At 41.4% G+C, this 19,828-nt stretch overlaps 1 protein-coding gene across 1 annotated transcript in view; it reads right to left on the bottom strand.

Moving 5' to 3' along the window:
• The window catches only part of unc5cb (unc-5 netrin receptor Cb), a 124,944-nt gene that overhangs the window by 15,079 nt on the left and 90,037 nt on the right, over nucleotides 1-19,828 (bottom strand). The window contains exons 6-12 of the mRNA XM_030064819.1: nucleotides 18,973-19,140; nucleotides 18,541-18,705; nucleotides 13,516-13,572; nucleotides 9,641-9,832; nucleotides 4,953-5,315; nucleotides 1,562-1,649; nucleotides 1,242-1,413 (exon numbers count right to left, since the gene is read on the bottom strand). Of these exons, the coding sequence (XP_029920679.1) occupies nucleotides 1,242-1,413; nucleotides 1,562-1,649; nucleotides 4,953-5,315; nucleotides 9,641-9,832; nucleotides 13,516-13,572; nucleotides 18,541-18,705; nucleotides 18,973-19,140 (1,205 nt within the window). The remainder of the gene's footprint in view (nucleotides 1-1,241; nucleotides 1,414-1,561; nucleotides 1,650-4,952; nucleotides 5,316-9,640; nucleotides 9,833-13,515; nucleotides 13,573-18,540; nucleotides 18,706-18,972; nucleotides 19,141-19,828) is intronic.

Raw genomic sequence — 19,828 nt, 5'->3', positions numbered from 1 at the left:
TTTTTCAGAGAGAGAGGAAATGTTGTCAGAGACAGACAGAAGGACACAGAGAGAGATGGAGAGCAGAGGGAGCAAACGAGAGAGGGGAGAGGTGGTAGAAATTCACACCGCTGCCCTCAGCAAGCCAACTTAATACCATCAGCCATGTTAATGATGGCTGCACCTCTGCAGGCACAGAGATGCCAATACACACACACAAACACTCACTCTCACACACACACACACACACACACACACACACACACACACACACACACACACACAGTCTGGGGAAAACAGTCACAGCCTGTTCCCTGCTATCAGAGGTTTAGTATTTTAGCACTTGTCTGCATCATTGTTGTTCTCGGTGAGCTGAACCTCACAAGGCAGGGAGAAACTGTCACTACTTCCATCCTATCAACTGTCCCATTCCATCATAATGTGAGAAGCATTTTTTAAGGACAAGTTCAGTGAAACAGACATTATCTAATGTAGTGGCTCTCAACTGGATGAGCCTGTGGGCTCACATTAGTCCTGCATCGTAAGGTCGTGGTCCACACACAGGCAAACGCAAGAGCCAGTCACTGTGACTTTGCAAAATGCAGAGTGCAGTAATCCACAACCCTTTCATGCCCTGTTAACCCCACGTTATCTGCTGTTTTTAAATGCAGGGTTTTTTTTTTTTTTTTTTTTTTTTTTTTTTTTTGGAAAGCATAGACTGGTCTAAACAAATACACATGATCAAATGGGCAAAATTTCATTTATATAATGTATAATACATGTAGAACATATCATTATTATTATTATTATTAGTAGTAGTAGTAGTAGTAGTAGTAGCAGTAGTAGTAGCAGTAGTAGTAGTAGTAGTAGTAGTAGTAGCTGTTGTTGTTGTTTGCTTGGCCATTTCAACAGGCCAACACAGCAACTTTTAAATATTTTTAATATTTTCAAAGATTTGTACAGATGCCTGTATTTTATCACATTTTTGTATTTTATGTATTATTTCACATATACATTATAAAGTAAAATTCTGTTACTACATGGACCCTAACAGTCAAAAATCAACCAGCAATCCAATTTCAGACCATGACCCTCCTTTTTAGGGGCCAACCTAAAAAGGACTGCTAACTAGTCCCTGCTACCTCACAATAACAATATACTGATTACTGATTTGCTTTCCAAAAAAAACAAAAAAACATTAGCAAACTCAATCAAGTGCTGCCCCACCCTGCTGTGTTTTCACAGCGTGTCCCACAGCTCACCTCCCACTGGCTCTGCTGTGACTGGCTCTTGAGCTGGATCAGCCAGTCCTGCTGGCTGTCAGACACGGCACAGTGGTGCATGGTGATGATGACGGGACGGGTCAGCAAGGCTCCAGGGGGCCCACAGCTCACCACCGGACTCAGCACTGTTTGGCCATCTTCCACTGAGGGCCTAGACACACACACACACACACACACACACACACCCAAGCACATCCACATGCTGCTCAGTAGTGATATGACAGTAGTCTCAGTGTATGTGGGACACTGTGGTGCTGACAGGGGTGAACACAGCTCTGGGGCGTTGCAGCACTGCTTACCTCATGTTGTCCTTCCTCTGAACCGTCACAAACATCTCATACACTCTGCCCTGAGGAATGGCCCCTGCTGGAATCAGCAGACTCACCCCTGGAGAACACACACACACACAAACACACACACACACACATACACAGACACACACACGTAAATACACGCATACATAAGAATTCTGAGTTGTCATGTACACCAGAGTCCTTACAGCTATTCCTTCTGTCAATGCCTGTCATGATCGCATTTGCTCGGTGCCAGAGGCAGAGATGGCGTACAGAGGGTTATGAAGCCAGAGCAAGCACAGACTGGGGAAAAGAAACACATTTTTTTAAAGATAAAAATGTCAGAAACAATCCCTCTGAGGCATATAAATTAAAATTAAGGTCTGTAGTATTTGTTCTTTCTATAGCAAAGGTGATAAATTAAGTGTTTATGCATGATGGTCATATCTTAATGCAGCACAGCACTAGAAATGAGGGCTTCAAGTCCCAGTGAAAGCTCGAGTTCTTTTTCTTGGAGGACTATAATCATAACACTTCCCCTCAGTCTCAAGTATAAAAACTATGGCATGCTGCTGCCTTCTCCTATGGCACAGGGAAATGATGTGACATTTCATTTCTAAAATCAATGATCTCGCTACTCTTCATAACGTTCTCATATTGCCATGCTGGAGCTGGAGCCGGCGCAATTTAAATTTTTCTATCTGAGATTGATTTGATATGATGCCCTGTCCGATGTGTTTTTTACACCCCCCAACACACCCACACCCACATCTCTCTGTATCTCTCTCTCTCTCTCCCTCTCTCCCCCTTTCTCTCTCTCCCTCTCGCTCTCTCGGGTTTCTCAGATAGCTCATTGATTTCCCATGTCCTTGTACTGAACTTTTCAAAAGGTGACAGACAGCTCCTCTCACTAGCTAGTAAGGCAATCGCAGCCCCACCACAGGGATATCTGGTACACTGCCACTCTCCCTCATACCAGGGCTTCAAAGAGATGGGAAATGCCTTTTAGGATGCAAAATACCAAACAGCCATCCTGTCAGTGCCACAAATATTTCATTACCCAGACACATGAACAGATCAAATGACAAATGTGCTCTTTTCCGCTCTCCCTCTGCCTATGTAACATGATGAGGTGGCTAAGCACTACCAGCGGCTGAAGATTTTTTTTTTTTTCCAGGAATGATAAAAAAGAAAAAAAAGAAAAAAAGAAAAAAACTTAAGAAACTTGAGAAGTTGGTGTATCCTTTAATGTTTCGGCCTGTTTTTCTATGCCTGTCAACACGCATCTGTGGCAAGTTCCAAACAGCCCACATGTGCTTGATGTGAGGACAGCATGGCTAATGTAAGCGGCCTGAAACACTACACCTTAGTTTAAGCACAACTAATACACACACCTAGGCATCTATCAATGCCAGTCAGGTTGTGTGTGTAAGCCATACTCTGATAGACTACTCAGTAAACTATAAGTAGTCACATCTGTGCAAGTATGTGGAGGTATGGATACTATGTTGGGGTACAGAGAGAGAGATCATTGTAAGGAAATGGGGGACATATTCTGAGAAAAAAAAAAACTAAAGTCACAAATTTACAATTTACAAGAATTTTTTTTTTTTTTTTTTTTTTTTTTTTTTTTTGGCAAAGGAGCCACATGGCTTCACTTTGCAAGGTTGGATCAGCCACACACTGCAGACGCTGCTGCTTGCTGTGCAGCTGATGACCTCATCAAATTCTACTTTGCAGTGGGATTCAGTAACAAGTAAATCCTGGTGATTTTAGCCCAGAATCACAATATTGTTTTCTTCTGAATCAGCCCAAGTCACAGCAATGTCTCTTCAAAGTCCAGATGCTGAGGAGAAGATTGGGATTCTGGGCTCAAAACATTTCCCTCTTATTAAATCCCATATTAGTTTTTTTCCTCTGAAATTTGTGACTTTATAATCTCAGAACTTTTTCCTTTCCTGAGTTTTTCCTCACTGACTGCTCATCACCTGCCCAGTACCATCCCAGCAGTGAAGCATGGTGGTGGCAGCATCAGGCTGTGGGGCTGTTCTTCAGCAGCAGGGACTGGGAGACTGGTCAGGGTTGAGGGAAAGATGAATGGAGCAAAGTACAGAGATATCCTCAATGAAACCTGTTCCACAGACCTCAGGACTTCAGACTGGGCTGAAGGTTCACCTTCCAACATGACAAGGACCCTAAGCACACAGCCAAGACAACACAGGAGTGGCTTAGGGACAACTCTGTCAATGTCCTAGAGTGGCCCAGCCAGAGCCCTGACTTGAACTTTATCCAACATCTCTGGAGAGACCTGGAATTGGCTGTCTACCGACGTCCCCATCCAGCCAGACCGAACTTGAGAGGATTTGCAAAGAAGAATGGCAGAAAATCCCCCAATCCAGGTGTGCAAAGCTTGTTGTGTCATACCCAAAAAGCCTTGAGGCTGTAATTGCTGCCAAAGATGCTTCAACTAAGTACAGAGTAAAGGGTCTGAATACTTATGTCAATGTGATATGTCAGTTTTGTCTTTTCAATGTCACTTTTTCATTATGGGGTACTGAGTGTAGATTAATGAGAGAAAAACTATTGTAGCATCAGGCTACAACATAACAAAAGTGAAAAAAGTGAAGGGGGTCTGAATACTTTCTGAATGCACTGTAAATCAACTGAATAACTGAATAAGACAAAGGACAGGATGGTCTATGATGGTATTATTGGTAAGAATTTTTTATATTTTAGCTGACATTTATTGTTCAATAAGTGCATATTGCATAAAAACAGTAGCTAACAGGGTAAAAAAAAAAACAACTTCTGATTTGATTGACTTTGGCTTCTATGTGCAAGACTTTTCCATGGTCAGAATTCATCACTAAAACTTTCCACATCATGCACGTTTTATGTGTTAAAGTGCATTTTCACTTTCAGCGTAACATCTTTTGCTGGGAGCATCATCTCCAGCTTGTTATGAATGAATGAAGAGTGGTCCCTTTGGGATGTAGAGAGAGGGGCTGATGGATGATTTCCTTGCCATGTCGAGAAATATACTCAGGAGAGGTGTTAATCCTTTCATTTTATGAGCATGTGCGCACACACACAGTATACAGATGTTCACACACCCACACACCCACACCAAAGGAAGTCCCATTAGCTGTATGCTGATATGCTACTGTTCTGTAAAGCTTTACCAGAGGGAGAGCTGATAAAGCTCCTGTAAGGAACGTCACTGGGTGGATGAAAATATACAGCTCCAATGAGCAAAGACAAGAGTTATACATGCAGGCCACTAATTTGTTTAAAAAAGACAAAATGTACTGTACTCTTTGTTCTGAAAGAAGTTTTGCCTGGATAAACATCTGAACATGCTTATGAAAACATACGGTAACAGCTCATCGTATGTTACCTGAGTTGGGCACGATGAGGTGCCCGCCCAGGGAGTTGAAGGAACCCAGGGCAGTGCAGGACGGATCCCTGGTGCGGAGCAAGGTCTGGGTCTGGGTGCGACGGCCCATGGTGCTATCAGTGTTGTCCACAAGGCTGTGGGGGAGCTTAGGTGACAGCTTGGAGGAAAAGTCCCCTCCCAGGTCGTCCTGCGGGGTGACCAAGCCTGAGGAGTTGTACACCTTAATCTTCAGGTTGGGAAGTGGGTCCAACAGAGGGGAATTGGTCATGGGGATCTTGTCAGCCACATCGTGGAGGGCATAGACAGGGCCACGGTACATGGCTGCTGCTGAGGTCAAGTCAGGTGGTGCTGTCAGGAGGTCAGCTGGAAGAGAAAGAAGTGACATGAGTCAAGAAGAATTGTGGCTTAAGAGAGGTAGAGATGTGTGATCAACATTCCAGCTACGGACGTGGAGAACCAGAGAGGAGCTGGCTTTGAAACCAAAACAACCCTGAAGATATAGCTTGGAAGCAATCAGCAAGTCTACTGTCTCATATTGCTAATTTGTACTAAGCTGCATTTTTCATTCATAAAGGAATTGCACTTCGGCACTATGAAATTTTACTCAGCGAAGAGAGCTCAGAGGCTCAGCTGTGATTCATGAGCAACAGATGGCATCACGAGCTCTACCAAGCAGGTACAGGGAGGAATGTTCAGGAGCTGCTGAGTGGGCGGAGCAAGGCCATAAAACCTCTCTGTCCTCACACTCCTCAGTGTCCTCCCCCTCTGTTCTCCAATCATCAAAGTTTCAAAAAAACAACAATATCAATGAAAGTTATGTACAATGCACAATGTAAACAACAACAACAACAATAATAATAACTATTATTATTATTATTATTATTATTAGTAGTAGTAGTAGTAGTAGTAGTATTACTATTATTATTGTTATTATTATTGCCTGGTAGGATAGCATGGTAGGATTTACCTTCCACTGATTAATCGTCTAAAGTGATGAAAAAGAATATTTTAGTTCTTTTCTCTTTTGGGTTACAGGTTTTCTTTTTTTTTCTTTGAAATGCGGTTTTATATCTATCTATCTATCTATCTATCTATCTATCTATATATAGATAGATAGATAGATAGATAGATATTTTAAATATTTCTCACGCCTATACAAAATAAATAAATAAATAAACAACGTAATTTACGTGACAGTTGTTTTGGATGCAGGCTCATATGTTGGTCTAGAATAAATTATTTTTTTAATGCAATGGAATACATAATATGAGAAGTTTTTATTTTTCAAATATTGAAAATCCTTGCAGATTTAAATATGCATGATAAAGGATTTTTATTTATTCATCACAATCACATTCTATCTTTGGTCATCTGCTTCGGGCTACCATTGATTTGAATAGCCAAAAGCTATTAATTATCATTCATTTTCCAAACTGCTTATCCTAATTAGGGTTGTGGGGTGCTGGAGCCTATCCCAGCGCTCATTGAGCAGAAGGCGTGGAAACAGCCTGGACAGGTTGCCAGTCCATTAGAGCACAATTAATTATTATGCTATTAATTATTACATTTTTTTTTTTTTAAAAGATAGGATGACTATTTGTAGAAGTAAGTTTTAAGGAAAGTCTGATAATTCATTGTGGTTGCTGGTGAGTATGTGTGATTTGGAAATCAAACCAATATCAAGACCAGTTGAATGAAATAAGAATAAGATATGACTTAGTTATATCTACAACTCACTTTCAGAATAGGGTTATTACTGCAGACATATGCATTGTGCTTTTCCTCCAATACCACCACTAGATTTATTCCCTATCAAGAGAAACCACCACCAAGAAACAATATGCTAAAAAAGTTTTAATTCTGAATCCTGATTGCATTTTGCACACATTCCACCACACAGGCAAAACTGCCCCAGGGGTGCTGTGTAAGGCTGACATCTTCATTCCACCATGGACAGTTTTGCTATGAAATCCTAGCTATATGTACTGAACTGTCAATAAGCATAAGGGCTTATGACTCCTGCAATGTTGAGTCATGTTTGGCATTGCTGAAGCATGACCATCTCTTCTAGTTCCGTGTGTGAATGTAATGTTTTATTAATGTCTTGATATAATCATGCTATAGGTGACAACTTGAATTCCTTCAATAAATTTGCACATTTCGCTAATATGTATGGGCTCTGCAAGACATCTCTTGCATGAATATTTGCTCATCATATCAAAAGGACACTAAACTCCCTGCTGAGGCACCAAGAGACCCACAGCTTAAAAGTAAAGCTGCCAAAAATTCGAATATTAAGAGCTGTGAAGGTCAAGAGTATAATGCATCAACAGCCTCTACTCATAGAGGGAAGAGGGCTGAGAGAGATGAGCCTCCTCCTCTCTTGATCCCAGGACTTGCAAGCTCTCCATGTGCCTCTCCAAGTTAAGTCAGCACCATTTTCACATCCCTCAGGGAGCTCAGAGTCCTTCCCACCCCACACTAAGAAATTCCTGAATTTCTCTCCTCTATTTTCCCAGAGATGTCAGGGTTTCCATATCCCTCCTCGTCTTCCCCTCATTCAGAGTTCTTACATTCCCCCACCATTTTTCCACAGACGTCACGTCCCTCCCTCACTCTTTTTCCTAAGATCACGCCCTTCCCCATCCTATATCCAGACTTGTGGCATTGCTCCGTCACATTTCAAGTCCCTCCTTCAGACAAGTTCCTGAGTTTTCAGGTCCAGGTCGAGTTTCCAGATCCCTCCACCTAACATTTAGGGCAATAAGGGCTGCCCTCTCATACTGTATCATACCGTAGGGGTAACAACAGTCACCCTAAAGTATGAATCTTTGTCCTTGAGGAAATGTTATGATAATGTTGGAGATATTATGAATGTTATTCCCTATAGTCCTTCAAGAGGTTCTCTTGAGCTAATGTCAGCACAAACACCTTTAGACATTGTTTTTCTTATGAATTCGCTCATCATTTCCCCAAATCCAACTCGTGCCTTTGCCTCTGTTTATGTTACGGTTGTCTATTAATTTCTTTGTTGGGTGTCTAATATGTTTGCTCGATTTTGCTAAGTCACCAAGCTTTAATGAAGGATTCATTTTAGTCCATTTTAATTCGAAGGTGCATTGGAAGATTTCTGCGGTGATTTTCAGTCTATAGTGTTTTTAATCTTATTGTTGCTGTTTCTTTTTCTGTTATGATGGGTTATTGCAATTCATATTATAATTATTACTACTTGTAGTGGCAGTAGTTGTAGTAGTAATATTTGACTACACTGCAAAAACTCAAAATGTTACCAAGATTATTTGTCTTATTTCAAGTCAAAAATGTCTTATTCCTAGTCAAAATATCTCATTACACTTAAAATAAGACATGATCACCTCAGAAGTAACTTATTTTTAGACAATTGTCTCTTGTTTCAAGTGAAAATTTGCTTGTTTCATTGGCAAAATTTGTTTCTTGTTTCTAGCTAATTTTCACTTATTTCAAGTAAATTTTCACTTTTTCCACTGGCAAATTTTGCCAATGAAACAAGCAAATTTTCACTTGTTTCAAGTGAATTTTCACTTGAAACAAGTGAAAATTGTCTAAAAACAATTTACTTCGGAGGTGATCATGTCTTATTTTAAGTGTAATGAGATATTTTGACTAGAAATAAGGCATTTTTGACTTGAAATAAGACAAATAATCTTGGTAAGATTTTGTGTTTTTGCAGTGCAGCAGCAGCAGCAGCAGCAACACCATTAGTGGTTGTTGTATTACAGTAGTACGTCATTGTCTAATAGCCTATTGTTTGCATATGGCTTGAGTGCGCTTTAGAATATAAATACCAGTTGAAATGATTCTTCATGTTTTTTGTTTGTTTTTGTTAGATTCTAGCTAGATACAACTGATGTGTGTGAGCTGTGACAGTGACAGGAGCAAATACATGGAGAATACATACAAGTATTTGTCTCTGAAGTACCAGCTTGCTTTTTGCTACCATAGCAGCCATTTGCGGAAACTCAATTCTCAGTTCCCTTTTAAAATTTCACCTTCATCCCTCTGCCGTTATCTTCTCTTTGTCTGTTACGCCTCTAACCACCACCTCCACCTGAATATTTGCAACCCAATTACTCTGATCCATCAGCCTTCCAACTGTCTTTTAGTCCAGCTCAGAGCCACCTGTCCTCATTCCTGCAATAACTACTTTTCAGTGCTGCCTCACCAGCCCAAATCTAATTACAGTTGAATGTGCCGCATAGAGAGAGGCTTTATTATGTCCTAATGATGGTGCATAGATTGGCCTCCCATCACAACGACAAGCATGTTAATAGTTTCTTCACTTCGCCCACACAAACATCCTGGCAGTCGTCTGTCTCTCTCTCACAAGCTTCCTGCTCATCTGCAGTCAAAAGAGCACATTTACATTCACATCATCATTGACACACATGCGTTGCCAGGGCAGCTGAGTCAAACATATCTCACCAGGTTAATACTATGGGTTGCTAATGCAGGCCTTTGCCAGTGCTTCACAACACAGGTGTGCCATCTGACACTCACTTCTGGCTAGTGATGTAAATGACACTCAAATACCTCTTCATACAATTATTATACAAGTATGACTGGGAAAGCTAGAACCAATAACATGCACACATGCACACACACACACACACACACACATACACAATAAAAATCAATCACCGCACATGTACCTTTGCGAGCAGTCTTGATGCTGACTGGCTGGAAGCCTCCATTGAGGGCAGAGGAATCGATGATATCAGAGTCAAAGTCCCGGTGGTTCTTCCTGTAGATGAAGAGCGCCACGACGACGGAGATAACCAGGCACATAATCACCGCTATGACAATACCCACATACAAAGCTACGTCATCTGTACTGGGGGCCACTGGAAGGGGGTGAAGAAGAGGAGAGAGGACACAAAACAAACTTTTAAGATCTCTTCATATTAACACTGGAAATATTAAACTTCTCTGACAGGCCGTGCACTGTGATGTAGACATTATCGGCAGGCTAATATCATACTTTAACTTCTTCAACTCCTTGTGGACGTCGACGTCCTTGGCCGACATATTGTCTTTCGGAGGCTATAACGGACTCAGACAACGGACTATCATATGGCTATATCATATACTTTGATCAAAATGTTCTAACCTTTATACACTCTGAATAAATAAATAGGCATCTAAGAATTATTACAGATTCATGACTACAAAAAGTTGACACATAGTGCTGAGCTGCATCTCAAAATTCACTTGAGTTTCCCAGCATTCAGATGATGAATGCTGCTGACCTTTTATCTCCCTCTGAAGACCCGCCCCACTACCCCCTCACCCTAAAATGGGTGTAAAAAATGTGAGGGGCTGGGGTGTGGGGGAGTTAAGACTGAGTCAGAGATTAATAACCACAACTCTACTGGGAAATGGATACATACAGTATATCGCCTAAGTTCATATTTGTTGTATTTAATAACGAGCAGCTGTGGCAAACAGTGTGGGTGTTGATAAAATGCCAATGAAAAGCGCTATTTAATTGATGAGGCATACCACTGAAACACGATAACTGTGCGTGCAGAGTACTGAGGCTGACATGCAACACTGGGTCTTTGAAGGTCACAAATGTTAACAATTATTTAATTCCTAAGCCCATTTATATTCACATAATCATCACCAAACATTGGTTTCCAGGGCAGCTGAGTCATACACATCTCTCCAGGTTAATGTGATGGGCTGCTAATGCAAGTCTTGTTGCTTCACGACAGCTTTTTCATCTAACACTCACTTTGTCTGCTGATGCAAAAGATAAACATTTCTGGCACTTCTTGCTCACAAATTATCTTTATATGTATGCAAGGATGCACAACACGCCATACACACCCGTACCCACATGCATGCACTGCTTTGCCACGCCTACTGTACGAGAGCAGTCTTCACTTATGTGCCCCAGGTTACTAATGACCAGCGTTCCTGTGATTCACAAACTAACAAATTCATGTTTCTTGTGTATTGTGTGTGGGATGGCGTTGTATAACATGCATAATGACAAGAAACAACAACAAACTTTGTGCACCACTGCGCAATTAATAAAAAGGGAGCTGCAGTGCTACTCATAGTCCTAACAAGCAAGCACCCAAGGCAGACCAAACACTCTGAACATGGTGATGTATGTGTTTTTGTCTTCAAATTACAGCACTCTGTGACGGAGTTTCTCTGTCTCTATCTCCCACATATCTGCTTTTGTTCTTCGCAACTGCAGATAAGATCTAGAAATAGCTTCCATTTCTCAACTTTACTTTCATCTCTGCCTCCCTCCACAGATCTTTCTGTCCAGTTTCCAGCCGGACAAAACCTCTGTGATTAGTAGGCCTGGCAAGCATGTGACGGCTGTAACACAGACTGAGACAGGCACTCATTACAGATCAGATCTTTTGATGGATGTCTATTGAATCAGTCAGAACTCGCTGTGCTGTTTGGTAAAGAATGTCCTTCACTGTCACCAAAAGAAAAAGAAAAAGCCTTTTTTTTTTTTTTTTTTTTTTTTTTTTTTTTACAGGTATCTAAATGCCAGAGGCAAAAAGTCTCATTATGTTACTAGAGTGTCTTTTGACAGCGTCCTTTGTGTGCAAGCAGAGGCCTATGTGTTTGTGTGAGTGCAAAGTGCATTGTTGCATGTATGGGTGCATAATATATTTGCAAGGGAGATGCAAAAACGAATAAAACATAAAACACACAGAAGCTGAACTGCAGTAGCAAAATAAAGGCACTTTGATGAGAGATAATTGGAGTATGCAAATGGCACAAACGCTAAACCAGTAGATGGCAGCATCAGCCACAGATCTGCTGACACACAGTTTCAGAGGGTGCATGATGGCGGAGCGTTTACGTAAATTAGCCTCATGTCTCTCATTGACACAGATGGCACTCAATCTGTGTCTCGTGTGTTCCTATGCAGGAAAGAGCATAAAAGGAATCAAAGCAAAAGAGAGGAGAGTGCTGATTTATCATTTAAGGAGACTGATCTACTGTAACACTGCAAGGGTTAATTGTTATGGCCTCATTTTCCATATAAATAAAACTTACTCAGCATGAAAATATATTATAATTCTTACAGAAAAAAAGTTCAAATGGTGAATGACCTTCAGCTAGACCTTTCTACAATACAAGTTCAATTTGACTAAATAACTTGGGCTTACTCTTAAGGAAGATAAATGAAATGTATGTGGCACGGCACAATACCACATAAGCATGGGGATTAAACAATCAAACAAGTAGATAAAGTTTCTTCTGGTTAAGATGACTACCATTAAGGAAGAGAGGCCATATCTGATGTAAGAGTGCAGGCATTTGTTAGAGCTCACCTCTCTCAACCCCAGTCAGTCCCCAGAGAGGAGATGTGTGGCCTGACCCTCTCTATCCAGCCTTAACACAGACATCACATTAAACGAAAGGGTACAGATATATCCTCATATATGTTAGGTCTCTAATCCCTGCCCTAGCACAGCAATGGATGGAGAACAAAGCACGGAGCCAATGATGAAAGTCTGAAAATGTAATTTCACTGCGCTTCCTCTGCCAAGCTCCCCTGCAGTTATTTAACATATATCCCCTCAGTCGAACAATCTTCCATCCACCCTTTGATGATAAAGGCAGCAACCTGCTAAGTGTACGCATTAAAATGTATCACTTAGATTAATACATCCCTTTGAACATGAGCAATTGTCGGAAGGGGAAAAGTACAAGAAATGGAAATGAAAGGGATTATTGAACATTCTGCCATTGTCTGGGCGGAGGCAAAGATTTAGAGGGAGAGAAAGCGATGCAGAGAGAGAGAAATATTGAGAGATATACAGACGGAAAGACAGCGGTTTCACGTCTCCGCCAGCCTCAGTGTCTGAACTGCTGCTCCCTTTGCGCAAGGCAGAGAGAGTGTCAACAGGGTAAAGGGCACTGCCAGCTCCGGGTAAGAGAATGGAAACATGGCTGTGAACAAGCGGCTGGCCAGCACAGACACAGTATGAGAACAGACAATGCAGAAATAAAAAATAAATAAATAAATAAATAAATAAAAAAGAGGGAATGCCCTGAGGAGGCTGTGTGTTAGTGAAAGAAAGAGTGGCACATAACGAGTGGGTGGATATAAAAGGACAATGGCAAACATGTGCAATACTTTCTTCATGATACAATGGACACTAATAGTTTCCTTTTTTTTTTAATTATGTTATTTTTGCAGGGCATAAACACTAGCTCTAGAAAGTTGAAGTCTGCAAAAAAAAAAAAAAATAAATAAAAATAAAAAAATTAAAAAAATGCTTTGTTTGCAAAATATGTGGAGGAAGTATTTTGCTGGAAGTGAAGTAGAGCTAGGATAATCTTACACAATCTTACACCACAACATGACGTAGTATTTACAGGTGTGATACCTTATGCACATCCTGCCAAGTCCTTGTTCAAAATAATTTCATAGACAGGCATGAGAAAATGGGGAAATGCCATAAAAGAACTGAAACGACAAATAACAGCAAATACATAAATAAATAAATAAATAAACAAATGAATAAATGAAATAACTCACATGGATTCCCCAAATCACTCTTGTCTTTGGGCTCAGGGGACTTCTGATATAAGGAACCTTGATGGGAGGAAGGGATTGTTGAAGGGGGGGAGGTGTGGGAGAGAGAGGGTGGGAGAGTGATGATGAAAATTACATTTAAACCCAACAGAAAAAAAAAAAAACAAACCCAACAAATGAGACAGCAACAAACTCATGAGAAGGAGTGATGGGCACAGGAAAGTGATCTTTCTTGATTTGGCCCCTCCTCTCTGGATCTGTGTGGAGAGTATGGAGATAGATGAGAAGAGCTCGGGGCATGGAGGTCCTATAAGCGAGTGGTGTGATCCATCAGCTGGGCTTAGTGCCTCAGCAGCACTAGGCCTGATGCTGGCAGGTGAGGCGGGGGTGGGGTGGGGGGGACTGATAAAGTGTACACTATAACAGAGTCAATAGCAGCCACAGTTGTGCATCTGTCACTGGAAAGCTGGATGGAGAGTGACATGAGGCAGAGGGCGGTGCTACGAATAAAGGGTTCATTATGCTCAGGAAATAGGTGGAGGAACGTTGATTGACAGACATTTAGAGGAAAAATGTGGAAACACAGATGAGCGTTGGCCCAAACTGGGGTTTTTATTGGCTTAGATGTAGCCAAGTGCAGAAGTGAACAGTATGCTGAGGAAATGGTTGGAAGGCAACAACAACAACAAAAAAAAATGCACAGATTGTGAGGTTTACTGGGAGACTACACACAATATTCAGCCACCAGGGGACATACATAAACAACTAGCTAAACAATGAAGTCCTTCTGGAGCGGGAGAGGGCCACAGGCAGACAAGTGGACCGACAGGAAAATCAATGGCTTGATAGATGGGGCTGCTGCGTACATGTAATCAGACAGAGGAGGCAGGGCTGGAGCAGGGGGAGGTGACTGGCAGGGTCAGGCTAACTGATGGCCCATTTGAACCCATCCTGTGGAGTTTATATTCAACTTGAGTGTGTATACACTATACCTAGTTTAAAGGCACGCTTTTGTGGCCATGCTTTAAAGACACCCGTGGTACAGACTGTTGGACTGCACGTGACATGGAGCTGGGGAGGAAGGTGAACCTCTGCCACAGGAAATCACTGCCTGTGTTTCAGCCGTTAATCAACAAACTGTTTCTTCCCGGAACATGGCAGAGTTCCAAACGTAGGGAGGGATCTATTGTAGGCTGGCAAGACTGATTTCATCATTTGAATATCCAAAGCCGAAGTTCCATCACCAAAAGTTGCATTTAACCACTTTGCTGACTGTTTCACGACTAATTGGTGGTAAGTCTGTGTTAGATGAAAAAGGTGATTCTATGCCAAAAGACATTTGTTTGCATATCATCAAATCTTTCCAGCCACATATACGCAGTCAGAGAACCAAGTAAATAACTTAATCTGCTTAGAGCACCGAAGTAAGTCTTATATAAAATCCTGATTTTCCTCGGTCTTGGGCGTCTGATAGCAATAAAGCAGTTGCCCTTGCTTGAGTATGCCCTGCCCTTTCTGTAGATCGATATGTCAAGAAAATGTCATGTCTGAGAGGCGAGTTACCAGAGCCGTGGAAAACAACATCAGAATCAGGGAAGACAGGCCACAGAGGGAGCACAAAACAGAGATTTAGACAGGTCAATCTCAGTGAACTGTGGAAACTCTGCACAGACGTGCTAGAAGGGGGGGGCATTCCATCTCAACAGGCAGAGTGCAACCTCTCTACATCAATCTGGAGATGCTTAACTTTGTTAAAACCAACCCCCGAACTCTCTGACAGGCTAAATGTGATAAACAAGCTACAAAGGATATTATAACACAGCTCTACTTTTTGGCTGGGGCCGGTTGCAGTTTACAATGCAAAGCCGTGGAAGTTGAGCACCACAACCTCCACTTCTGACTCGGGCCGTCTCAAATTTCTTTGCCAAATTTCTACGATGGATTACAGTTCTAATGTTTTAAATAAATTCAAACAACAGAAAATAAGATCAAGATGCAATGGAATCTACAGACACGTGTTTGTCCAGATGCCGGCCCTTCACTGGAGGGAGCAGATCAGCGGTCCGAGGTGAGTTCAGATTGCACACAACTTCCATTCCCAATCATATTTGCCATAATGTGAGCTTTTAGATAATGGGCAGTTCTCCTAAATGCTGGTGGAAATGGTCATTAGCATTGACATAAGTGGCTTCACCCTCTTAGCTTCCCAAAAAAATCAATCCCTGAAATGATCCTAAATCTATATCATTATGGCTTTATATTCTCTGCAAACCGGCCATCAATCTAACCAAGAACTAATGCCTCTGAAATGGGCTGAGTCGTAGAGGGGGGTGGGGGTGGAGGTGGGAGGGGTCAAATGAATGTTGTGCTGCATAGGGAAATAAAACAGATGACTAAGTTTAAATCTGTCTCAAAGCTTCTCTTAGATTGCTCCCCGATGTTTGTCGCTGGTATGCACGTGTAATCTACACTGCAGAAATATCAGGTCAGCTAATGCATACGTGTGATCATAACAGGGCTCTTTGTTTAAGCCAAACTGAGCCAGTGTGTTTACTTTGGAGAGACGCTTAGTGTCACATCAGACAGGGTCTATAGATATATAATGACAGTCACTTGTGATGTCATGAGGCATGGACGGTACATCATCTCAATATCACGCTACAGGTAGCTCTGCTCACAACCTCGTGCCGCAGCAGCAGCGCAGATCGGTTGCACACATTACCGGCCAGCTGTATCAAGTTCATGAAATCAAGCATTTGAGCCTGTTCTATTAGTGTCACAATCGCCATCTGTAGTAAGTTATACACATGATGGAGGCATCTGTGACAGCGTGCGGGCCTGACACACTCAAAGACTTTATTAGAGAGAGACTTCATTAAACTAGACGCTATGTTTAGCTCAGCTATCACTCTTTGCTGCTCTCTCTGTCTTTCTCTCCGCCACTGCACGGCAAAAAGTCAAAATCTTACCAAGATTATTTGTCTTATTTCAAGTAAAAATGTCTTATTTCTAGTCAAAATATCTTACGACACTTAAAATAAGACATGATCAGCACAGAAATAACTTGTCTTTAGACAATTTTCACTTGTTTCAAGTGAAAATTTACTTGAAACAAGTGAAAATTAGCTTGAAACAAGAAACAAATTTTGCCAATGGAACAAGCAAATTTTGTGAACAAGTAAAAATTTGCTTGTTCCATTGGCAAAATTTTGTAACAAGTGAAAATTGTCTAAAGACAAGTTATTTCTGAGCTGATCATGTCTTATTTTAAGTGTAATGACATATTTTGATTAGAAATAAGACATTTTGACTTGAAATAAGACAAATAATCTTGGTAAGAGTTTGACTTTTTGCAGTGTGTGCTTGTATCAGGGAATGGAGGGCAAACGCTGCCTTAGTAGATGAAGTTCAGAAAAAAATAATAAAAAAAAGTTTGTCCGGCTATTTTATTTTATTTTATTTTATTTTATTTTGTTACTCACAAACACACATACACACAGATCAGAGCAACTGCAGCACAGTTCCAATCTCTGTGAATGTGTTATGAGGAAGAGGGACCAGGATTGTTGGCTCAACTGCACTATGTGTTTGTTTGTTTTTTTGCTTGCTGGAAGAAAGAGAAGCAGAAAAACAATCCTCTGCCCGCAGAAGATATCTGGCCACACCACAAACTGGGTTTGGCCTTTTTTTGTTGGGAAAAAGAAAGATTATGATGTACCACAAGGAATATCTAGTGAACACTGGAGACTTTACTTAAAAATCTTTCTAAGACTGAAGGGTGATGTACAATACTTGCCCACTTGTCAACGCATGTAATTGCCAGCTCAGGAAAAGGAGCATGTCTACACTTATGGCACTTTGTGGCCTCATTTTTCTCCCATTGAACCAATGAAATCTAGTGCTTTTGAAATTAGAGTAGCAATCAAAGACGTTTGATAATTATGACCCCTTATGTAAGTACATTATAATCACTTACCATTATCTTAAATATAACTTTTCAATGCCTTGCCTTCGACAAGGATAATTACTTAGAGTACTTCTCGGAGTCCTTGTTAACCTATACTTATATACTATATTTGCAGCAGAGCAAACACACAGAAAAAGATGTGCACCAGTTCCTGCCTTTGTGTCACTTTTGCCCTGCAGCTTGTGTGTATTATGTATGTGCAAGGAAGACAAACCAATCAAGTGTGGAAGACAGCGTCAGGGAGGAAGAACTTTTGGTGTGTATTTTTACCTCCGACACCGGGGTTGGACAGAGGTTATGTTGATGCCCCATTCTGTCTGTCGGTCTGTTAGCAGGAAGCTCAGAAATTTACAAATGGATTTGAACAAAACTTTTGTGACAGGGTTTCCCATGGGGCGAGGAAAACTGACAAACCTTTCACACCGACTGACCCTTCACTGTTGGCCCAATCAAACGATGAGGCACTGCAACGCTTATTTCTGGTTAAATATTACCACCCTGACATTTCTTCTGAAACACTGGACACTATGTGCTAACTGTTTATACCTCATTAACCACAGCTTTTTCTTTTAAAAGGCCTGTAAGGTAAAATGTTTGTACCTGACAAGTTTCGGCTACCTTGCCTCTGCAGCCCTCATCAGAGCTGTGGTTAATATTCATCTGTAGGCCAAATGAACCTTTTTAATACTTTATACCTCATGTCAACTTTCCAGGTACAGTCATGATAATATGTGCATTTTCTAATGTTTTGTAATGTGAAACAAGTTGGCAGTGGGACACAGAAGACATTTTTTTACTTTTGGTGAAAATCCAACATGTGGAACTGGCATATCTTGACATTTGCAAAATACTGGCAGAGCTCAGCGCTCTACCGAGTGCCATCTAGTTGTTTATGTATGAGTGAAGTGAAACCGGGAATGGGTGAAAGACAGGGCAACTGTGTTATGGTGACGATGTGACACACTGGATGAAACAGAAGAGTGAAACTCATGGTCACGGGGCAGAGAAATATATTCCAGTGCAGGTCAGAGAGAGTAGCAGAGGATTAGTCAGGTACTCACTCTGCATGCACAGCCCATCGGTGCAGTTCTTGGACTGGAGCACCATGCCCTCACAGTCTTTCCCCCCGTTTTTGGGTGCTGGGGCGCTGCATTCCCTTCTCCTCCAGTGGGTGCACTCTGTCCCACAGGTAGACCACTTACTCCACTCTGTCCACAGGCCATCCACTACCACACACAGACAAAGGCACAGTGATGAATGGAATGGGAAATGAGGAGATGAAGAAATGCAAGTGCATGCGTGGGTGAATGGATGTGTGAATGAGAGAGGAATACGTGGGAGAGAGACACATACACATAAGGGTGAGGGTACAAACTGAGTGAAATATGCAAACACAGATTTATACCATGATATTATATATGTATATATAGTTATGTGCGCCTAAACCCTTTCCACCCACAGATGAGGAGGTGTGCTGGAAAGTGCTGCTGTACCTGGGCACAGAGGGTTGCACGCCAGCTTCTGGATGCCTTGCCCCTCACAGATGGCTCCCCCGTTGAGCGGTGCAGGGTTGGTGCAGCTGCGTGTACGTTTTTGGTAACCGCGGCCACAGCGACTGTTACACACAGACCACTCTGTCCACGTCGACCATCCACCATTCACTGGAAAACATGGTAAGTGGAAACGTTAGAATGCCATTCAAATTGGTTCAAGCTGCTAATTTTTGTATTCTTCTAGGTGGTTTCATTGATGACGGCGTATTAGTCCCATTGTAGGGAGAAAAAGAAACTGCAGACCGGGGAGGCGTCTGTAATTGTGGTTCCTTTAGAAATATAATAGTATAAGAAAGATAAGTATAAGAAAGGGTATATTTCCAAGTTTTGTTCTTGTAAATTTGAGACTTTATAATCTGCAAGGTTTTGAGTTTTTTCTGAAAAAGTGGTGAGTTTCTTCTAATAAATCTGTGACTTTAATCTCAGAAATTCAGTTTTTTTTTTCTCAGACTATTAGGGGAGAGTGGGGTAATTTGTGCCAAGGGGCAAGTAGTGCCACTCCTGTTATCTAGAAAACCATAGAAGAAGTTGGTCATGTGACCACATATTTTTGAAGAGGCATCCATTTCACTCATCCTGTAAAGAAGGGAGACACATGGCTTGAGAGGTAAGAACATTTAAGTTCAAAAAACATTTTTTGGCCCTCCAAAGTAAAATTTCTATGATCAAGGTTTTTTGACTGCTGTGTTTGAATAATTGTAGAAAACTTTGAAAACAGTTCACACAGGTTTTAGTACTTTAGTAAGCTACACCATGAGTCTATACAGTTAGCATGATGTTAGCTCAAAACAGCTGG

Source organism: Myripristis murdjan, chromosome 12, assembly GCF_902150065.1.
Source record: "Myripristis murdjan chromosome 12, fMyrMur1.1, whole genome shotgun sequence".
Classification (NCBI taxonomy): Eukaryota; Metazoa; Chordata; class Actinopteri; order Holocentriformes; family Holocentridae; genus Myripristis; species Myripristis murdjan.
This window is presented reverse-complemented; position numbering and strand designations above follow the sequence as displayed.